The sequence below is a fragment of the Stegostoma tigrinum genome, chromosome 39, assembly GCF_030684315.1.
Source record: "Stegostoma tigrinum isolate sSteTig4 chromosome 39, sSteTig4.hap1, whole genome shotgun sequence".
Lineage (NCBI taxonomy): Eukaryota > Metazoa > Chordata > Chondrichthyes > Orectolobiformes > Stegostomatidae > Stegostoma > Stegostoma tigrinum.
The window spans coordinates 14746213-14755320 of NC_081392.1; the positions used below are offsets into that span (position 1 = coordinate 14746213).

The 9108-nt window shown below is 44.0% G+C and overlaps 1 protein-coding gene across 1 annotated transcript; it reads right to left on the reverse strand.

Annotated features, from left to right (window-relative positions):
- Window positions 1–2042: 2042 nt before the first annotated feature.
- Window positions 2043–7113, reverse strand: LOC125447811 (gap junction delta-2 protein-like). Its single transcript, XM_048522559.2, has 2 exons — window positions 6849–7113; window positions 2043–3444 (listed from the first exon to the last, which is right to left on the reverse strand). Exons 1-2 carry the CDS (start codon window positions 6917–6919, stop codon window positions 2592–2594), a joined length of 924 nt encoding a protein of 307 aa, XP_048378516.1. The 5' UTR covers window positions 6920–7113; the 3' UTR covers window positions 2043–2591.
- Between the last annotated feature and the right edge of the window lie 1995 nt (window positions 7114–9108).

Genomic DNA, 9108 nt, shown 5'->3' on the forward strand with positions numbered 1-9108 from the left:
ACTTCCTCCCTTCACGCTCCCCAAGACCCCAAATGCACCTTCCAGGTGAAGTAGCCCTTTACCCACACTTCACACAATCTACTCTACTGTTTTTGCAGCCCACAATGTGGCCTCCTCTACATTGGGGGAACAAAGGCTAGATTGGGTGACTGTTTTGCAGAACACCTGCGTTCTGCCCGCAAAAAAGACCCTGAGCTTCCAGTCGCCTGTCACTTCAACACAACACCCATGTTCCCTGGCCAATATCTCTGTCTCAGGCTTACTGCAGTGATCCAGCGAAGCTCAGCACCAGCTGGAATAATAGCACCTCTTTTTCTGCTTGGGAACCCTGCAGGATTCTGGACTTATCATCAAGTTCACCAATGTTAGGGCTTGAGCACCTCCTCCTATGCTTTCTCCCACCTCCACACCAGACCTCATCAGCAAATAGGCTGCTACCACTCACTATCGATTGTTGGCCGCTAATGGTCCCTGTTAGCAGCTTCATTTCCCCAAACTGACCTTTAACTACTCCCGTGGCTGTCCAACTGTTTTTCTCTCTCTTTGGGCTCCATCTGCATCTTTCATTTACTCTCCCCTCCCCCACCCTATAAAATTCATCCTTTTCCTCGCTACCATCAGTTCTGAAGAAGGGTCACTGGACCCAATACATTAACTCTGATTTCTCTCCACAGATGCTGCCAGATCCGCTACAATTTTCCAACAATTTCTGTTTATGTTTCAGATTTCCAGCATCTGCAGTGTTTAGGTTTTTAAAAAATTCTATCAGTCTTGGTTCCTCAACATTTCTCGTTGACTCCTGACCCGAACTGCTTTTTGATGAGAGACAGTTCTGTGTTTCTATCCTACTTTGTGTTAAGAAATACTTCAACCCTGAACATCTAAACTCAAATTAGTGATAATCCCTTCTTCCGAACCCTCCCACCAAGAAGATATAATTCTCTTGTTGCTAAATCATCGCCTTTGAGCATCTTACAATACCACAATCTTCCAGATTCAAGCCTAGTCTGTTCCAGTTATCATTCAAATCTAACACTTTCATTCCCTGGTTCCAACTCTTGCCTCCTTCACATGTCTGTGCCTGGGGTTAACTAACCTCCTAGCCCAGGTAGGGAAAATAATCCCAAGACCTCTTCGGTCTGTGCATCACGAAAGTGAACGAATTTTGTTAAATTATTGGCAGAAGTCAGAGTGGACTAAACTTGAACACAGGGAAGAAAAACACTTTGTCACTCAGTCCCAGGAATGCAACATCTCCTTTGCTTTAATGTAATGAAGAGTGATCATTGTACATTCAGATACGCTGAGTTCTTCCCAAGTGAAGACAAAACACTAACATGCTGTGAGTAAACTGTAAAGCAGAGTCTGGATGATAAATCGAAGTTTGTGTTTGATAGTTCGGATGTTGAATATTGCTCCAGTCCTGGAGTAGAAGGCCCAGTGGGGAAGCATTCCCGGAGCGGAGGCCAGAGTGGGGAAGCATTCCCGGAGCGGACACCAGAGTGGGGAAGCATTCCCGGAGCGGACGCCAGAGTGGGGAAGCAGTCCCGAGCGGAGGCCAGAATAGACGAGCAGTCACAGAGAAAACTTACCTTGGAGCAGCTGAGAGCTGGTGCAGAGCAGACTGGAAGCTTGGAGCAGTGTGGGGACAGTTGTCGCACTGGGGCCTAGTGCAGGAAGTTAGACCATTTGTGAAAGTCCCTGCCCAGAGCTACTGCAATGTAATATTTATGTGTAATTTGTATTTCTGATTGTAACTTTTTAACTATGTCTTATTTCTAACTTATCCTATGAATCACTGTAAAGTAATGTAACTACTTTTCTTTTTTATTCCTCTTTTTGTATCTAAGGTTTGTGCCTTAAGATACTTAAGACTTATACTTAAGATGGCACCATAAGAGGAGCTATTGTAAAACTTCTCACTGTACTCCTGTACAACCACACTTGAGTACATGCGACAATAAAGGATATCCTAATTCTAATTCAATGGCAAGGACAAAAGCCTAGCTATCCACCAAGAAATCATTTGATACTGTCACTGGTCCTGAATCTCCAAGTTCAGTACTGTGAGAGTGCTGTACTGTGAGAGGTGCCATCTTTTAGATGAGACTTTAAACAGAGGACCCACCTGCCCACTCTAGTAGATATAAAAACTCCTGTGGCACTTTTTTAAAGAAGAATGGAGGAGTTCTGTCCAGGGTCCTGGCCAATAATTATCCCTCAGTCAACACCGCAAAGAAACTCTGATTGTCTGCCCGTTATCACAGTGTTGTTTGTGGGAGGTTTCTGTAAATTGGCTGCTGTGCTTCCTATAATACAGCAGAGTCTATACTTTAATAAAAATGTCATTGTCTGTAAAGTGCTTTAGGATACTGCATAATCATAAAAAGCACATCCTAAATAGTTTTCCATCTTCCTAAGATACATTAGATGTGAGCTCCCTTCATACTACTTGAGCGTCTTTGACTTTACTAACTGGGCACACTTTATAAAGATACACCACAGTCATGGACCAGACACAGTTGCCATGGCAAGTTATTCCTTTCAAGGTATTTAGTTGGCTCTGGGTGTAAAGGGACCTCAAATGCCACTCAGACGTACGCAGACTCACTGGATTGTGTCCTCCCTTGGCTGCCGAAATACGGCAGGACCTTCTTCCTCACCTCAAACGCGGACCTCCTCTTGGCTTGTACCCCTCTGACGGCCGCCTTGATCTTCCTCCAGCCCAGATGGTTGAGCTCTGCTAGGTTCAGAGCCACACAGATGCCACTGACGGCAAACATGAAGACCAGGAAGACTGTCTTTTCCGTTGGTCGGGACACATAACATTCTACCTCCTTAACACATGGATACCGGTCACACTCAAAGATCGCAGGAACACTGAACCCATAGAGGAAGTACTGTCCCATCAAGAAGCCGATCTCCAAGGCATTCCTGAAGACTACCTGGATAATGTAAAATCTTGAGATGCCCTCCTGACATTTCATCTTCATGCTTTTGCTACTGATCCAACTTGAGAGATTAGGCAGCTTTTTTCCCTCCATGTAGTCTACATCCAGTACCTTTGGATATCCCTCAGGACTCTGGCCCAGGATCCCATTGACAAGACTACATCTCGGTCTTTTGTCCTCCTTCTGTTCCGTGGAAACCCTGGTGGAATCCCGATCCAGCAGTGGACAGAGCATGGAGAAACGTTTTTCCTTCTGCTTAGACAACTGGTGCACAGAGTACGTGATGAAGCAGAGGCTAGGTGTGCACACCAGGATGATCTGGAAGACCCAGTATCTGATGTGGGAGATGGGGAAAGCTCTGTCATAACATGCCTGGTTACAGCCCGGCTGAAGAGTGTTGCACATGAACATGGCCTGCTCGTCTTCATAGACCGTTTCCCCTACTATGGCAACAATTAGGATTCGGAAGATCACCACCACTGTGAGGAGTATCCTAAAAATAAAGTGAGAATTTACTTTGTCAAATCCTTACAAACGTTACTGTAGAAAGTGACAGCCTGCTGAAGCTTTTCATCTTGTGCTCATCAGGACAGATGCAAGAATGCCAAATTATTTAGGGAGCAGCAATTTATACTGCATGAGAAAAGGGTACGAATTAGTTAGCAAGTCGAGTCTAATTGGTCAAGGGAAGTGCTGTGGAGAATGCACCAGAGACCTATTGCTTTTGTTTAATTCAAGAGTGATGCAATGCCTGGGCATAATCCTTTTGTCTACAGAGGACAGATCCCTCGGTATGAATAAATGTAGTTCCTAGCAAGAGTGAGTGAGCCTCATCACAAGCACAGTTGATAAACGTACATTGATGGTTAGTGTAATTATTAGCACACTTAGGATTGTTCAGAAAATATTGCCCAATCTTGTAACTGTTACAAGAGTGCACAAGAGCAATGTATAAGCCCTGCATGTTACGGTCACACCTTCCAACACCACTTAACTACATTGACTGTACAGCCCTTTAAGAGGTCATGAAAGGTGCTATGTAAATACAGGTCTTTATGAAACCCTATTCCAGTCAATCCACATATTTTGTTATAAACCTAGTTCACCAGCCATGATACTTTCTGAATGCGAATTACATCTGGACTTTTAAATAAATTATTTTATGGAATGTTAGCCAGAAAGACCAGTATTTACTTCCCACCCTTAATTCCTATGAGCCATGGCTTCCTGACAGCAGCTAAGAGTCAGCCATGTTGTTGTGGATCTGGACTAATATATGGACCAGACCCAGTAAGAACAGCCCTTGAGACAATTAGAGATGGGCAATAAATGCTGAGCTAGCCGATGTGTGAATAAACAAGCTTTCAGAAAAGCTAAGGGCCACACAGCCATTGAGGAAAGTGCATGTGTGGTTCCTTTGACAGGCCCATCAAAATCTTTACCAACCTAGAATGACAAGGGCAGCGGATGCATTGGAGTACCGCCATCACCTGCAAATTCCCCTCCAAGCCCTACACCATCCTGACTTGCAAGACAATCTGCCATATCTTCACTGTCACTGGGTTGAAATCCTGGAACTCTCACCCTAGCTCCAATGGTTCCAGGAGACAACTCATGGCCACCTTCTCCATGGACAGTTGGGGATAGGCAATAAGCATTGGCTGAGCCAGTAACACCCGTGTAATGAAGAAAAGCAAAGAGAATTGAAATAACTCCACAGAGGCTGTATCCTGTCACCACAGCACCTTTCACTCACACGTGGGAAGTCCTGGACAGTGATGTGAGGAAGTGCTTCCTAAAATCTCTCCTGAACTAGCCCTAATTTTTTTGACTACGTCCCCTGGTTCTAAATCCCTGACCAGCAGAAATATTGGGTCTTCATCTGCCCTGTCTTTTCCTGTTTATCAGTATGTTCACTAACCAAAGCTGAATGTAGCCCTGCCCCTAACAACACGCAGTAAGGGTTTAGAACTCTGTTCCACAAATTACAGTGATGCTGGATCCATCGTTAATTTTAAATCTGAAGTAGATATTTTTCTGTTTAGCGAAGGTATTAAGGGATAGAGGCTAAAGGCAAGTTTATGGAGTTAAGTCACAGATCATGATCGCATTGAATGGTGGAGCAGGCTTAAGGGACTGAATGTCTTTCTCCTGTTCCTGTGTTCCTCAGGAAGATGAAGAGAACGTAGAGAATGCCTGTTACTCATGGGATCAGTGTCTTCTCACTGGGTACTCGGGAGGGCGTGCAGGGTGGTAAGGAAGATGAACACAACAAAGAAGACATTTAATCAGTACCTTGGAATGCAGTGAACCAGAAAACTGGCTTTGGGTGATTTGATCTCAATTCACCTACAATCCTTTCAGCCCATTTCCCTCATCTCTCAGAATGTTATAGATCTGTGTGTTCAACTCTGCACAGTAATTCCCTTTGGCTTATTTCTGTCAACACATCTTGCCTTAACTTCTAATCATGACCGATACATGCCCTCACAACGTCTGTTTTAGAAAGGTAGCCCTGGCTCAGTGGGCCCCTCCTGAGTCAGATGGTTGTGGATTCAAGTCCCACTCCAGAGATCTATGCCTTACACTCATATGAGCCTGACGCTCCTAGAGCAATCATTGTCAAGGGTGTGATCTGTCAAATGAAGGGTTAAACTTAAACTGAATTGGGCTCGCCATATAAATATAGTGGTTACAAGGGCAGGTGACAGGCTAGGAATCCTGCAGTGAGTAAGCCACTTGCTCACTCCCCAAAGCCTATCCTTCATCTACGAGGCACATGTCAGAGGTGGGATGGAATGGTCCCCACTTGCCCCTGGATGGGAGCAGCTCCAACAACACTCAAGATGCTCGACGCCATCCAGAACAAAGCAGCCCACTTGATCAGAACCACATGCACACAAGCATCCCACTCCCTCCACCACCAGCACTCAGTAGCAGTGTGTCCTATCTGTAAGACACACTGCAGAAATTCACCAGCAGTCCTCAGACAGCACCTTCCAAAACCCACAACCACTTCTATTAAGAAGGACAAGAGCAACAGATACATGGGAATATCAGCCTTTGCGAGTTCTCCTCCTAGCCACTCACCATCCTGACTTAGGGAATATATCATTACACCTCAAGTGTTCCAGAGTCAACATCATGGAAATCCATCCCTCATGGTATTGTGAGTGTCCCTGTACCAGGTGGACTACAATAGTTGGAGAGGCAGCTCACCGCCACCTTTTCAATTGATTTTAGATTAGCCCTGCTGCAGTGGTGGGTTATGACTATTTCAATTGTGACTCTTCTTCTGTAACGCTTTTCTTCACACGTTGGCTAAAATGGCAACTTTCTTTCCCAAGGGATTAGTGTTGATAGCTTTGTGGCAATTATGTCTAAGGTCAAATTTCAACTCCAAATTTATTCGTTAAATTTAAAGTCCACCATGCTGAGGTTTGAATCCAAATCTTTGGAGCATTATTAATATTACCCTGAATAACTAAACTATTAATGTTTCTATATACCATCATTCATTCACAATTCCACACTTGTAATCACAGTTTTGTAAAATAAATTGAATCTAATTTGATTTAATATTTATCTTAAAAATATTTAACTGACATTAAGTCTCTAAATTGTCACAATTATTTATGTGGGTCAAGCATCAAGCAGACAGAAAAAAACAACAGGGTATTTGTAGAATTTGCTAAACACTCCATGTAATCCAAAAACAAAATTAGACATCAATTGATTATTAACCCTATAATAAAGGGTTTTTGTCTAAATGCAGGAACGAGTCCTACCGAAATTGTAGCCAGGATTTTCTCTGCAGTTTTTTTTGTCCGTCAGGTGAATATTTATCCACTAAACCCCACTTCCCTTTCCTTCCCACCTTTCAGAACAGAATCTCACCTTCCGATCATAGTAGAGTGTTGTTGGACTGCAGCTTCCAGGAGCCTCTCCAAAATTGTCCACTCACCCATGGCTGAAAGGACTTGAAAAGACACAGGGTGAGAAGGGACAGTTAAATAAAAGTTCTCCCTTTTTTTCGTTGTTTATCTTTCTGAGCTCTGCTTCTAAGATCCTGGTCCACACTTTAATGGAGACGGGCAGTGAGAGAATCCCCTGTGTGTTGAAGCAACTGCTCTATCAGTTTAACTGTGTCCTCGTCTCTGTCGCTTGGCTTGTTGAGATTATGATCAAAGTTGATCTTTAATCGGGTTCAGTGGCTTTCCATCATGACAGGACATTTTAGTTCTCCCTGCCTTTTTAATCCTCTCTCTTAAATGGATTCCAATCCTCAGCATCATATAACTCAGGGCAGCTTTCTCACAACCAATCATTTAAATCTGCTCATTGTGCATTGTGATTTTTCGCCAAAGTGTCTTGACAGCTTGTCTCACTGAATAAAACCCAACCATACAAAAGGATTGGCCTCCTTATCATCACTGCAAAGCCCCAAAGGCTTGGTTTTCTAATCTTAATTAACTGTGATGGCTTCACTCCCTTTGACTTTATAAAGACAGGTTTACCATCTGTGTACAGGGATAGATGTGCATTTCTCTGGCGCCTTTCTGAACCTCACATCCTTCCAAATCCAATTTTGTACTTCCTGAAGAGTATCCATTGTGGTAATGTAAGAAATGCGGGTGCCAATTTGCACCCAATAAACTCCTGTTAACAGCAATGTGATGATTAATTCCCTCCCTAATGGCATTGTGAGTCTATCTACTGCAGCAGTTCAATGGGAAGCTCACCCAAGGGGCACCTAGAGATGGTGGGCCCAGCCAGTAATGCCCACATCTCGTGGAGTAATTTTTTAAAACAATGTCCCCGATCATCTGTTTTTAATTGGCATTTGGCGAGGGATAAATATTGGCCCAGGACAACTGGAAATTCTCCATTGCTCTTCCTCAACATGAAATATTTTACATGTACTTTAGAGGTTAAGTTCCACCTGCAGGCTCACCTCAAGCCATTCATCATTCTGACTTAGAGCCATAGAGTCATACAGCATGGAAACAGACCTTTCAGTTCAACTTGTCCACACTGAACAAGTTTTCCAAACTAAGCTAATCCCAATTGCCTACATTCAAACTGTATCCCTCTAAACTCTTCCTATTCATGTACTTATCCAAATGTCTTTTAAACATTGTAACTGTGCCTGCATCCACCACTTCCCCTGGCAGTTCATGGATGATCCCTGGAATGGTAGGTTTAACGTATGATGAACGGCGAAGGATCCTGGGATTGTACTCATTCGAGTTTAGAAGGTTGAGGGGAGATCTAATAGAAACTTACAAGATAATGTATGGTTTAGAAGGGGTGGACGCTGGGAAGTTGTTTCTGTTAGGTGGGGAGACTAGGACCCGTGGGCACAGCCTTAAAATTAGAGGGGGCAAATTTAAAACTGAAATGAGATGCCATTTCTTCAGCCAGAGAGTGGTGGGCTTGTGGAATTCATTGCCACGGAGTGCAGTGGAGGCCGGGACGTTGGATGCCTTCAAGGCAGAGATCGACAAATTCTTGATCTCAGAAGGAATCAAGGGCTACAGGGAGAGTGCAGGGAAGTGGTGTTGAAATGCCAATCAGCCATGATTTAAATGGCGGAGTGGACTAGATGGGCCGAATGGCCTTACTTCCACTCCTATGTCTTATGGTCTTATGATCTTATGGCTTCACCAATGTCCGGTATAATTGCAACATGATGTCCCAGTTCCTATACTCAATGGTCTAAGTGATGAAGGCAAGTGTACGAAATGCCTTCTTTACCATTTTGCCTACCTGTGATGCAACTTTCAATGAACCATGTGCCTGAACACATAGATCGCTCTCTTCTACAACACTGCCTAGGGCTCGAACATTAACTGCGTAAGTCCTGCCTTTGTTCATTTTACCAAAATGCAAGCCCCCCCCACCACCAGCATTTATCCAAAGTCCCTCTTCCACAGCTACACTGGCACTATCCCCCACCTCTTCCTCCGCTACATCGATGACAGTATCAGCGCTGCCTTGTGCTCCCACGAGGAGCTTAAACAGTTCATCAACTTTTCTAACACGTTTCACCCCAACCTCAAGTTCACTTGGTCCATCTCTGATATCTCTCTCTCCTTCCTGGATTTCTCTGTCTCCAGCTCTGAGACCACCTCGAAGCTGATATCTATTTCTAGTC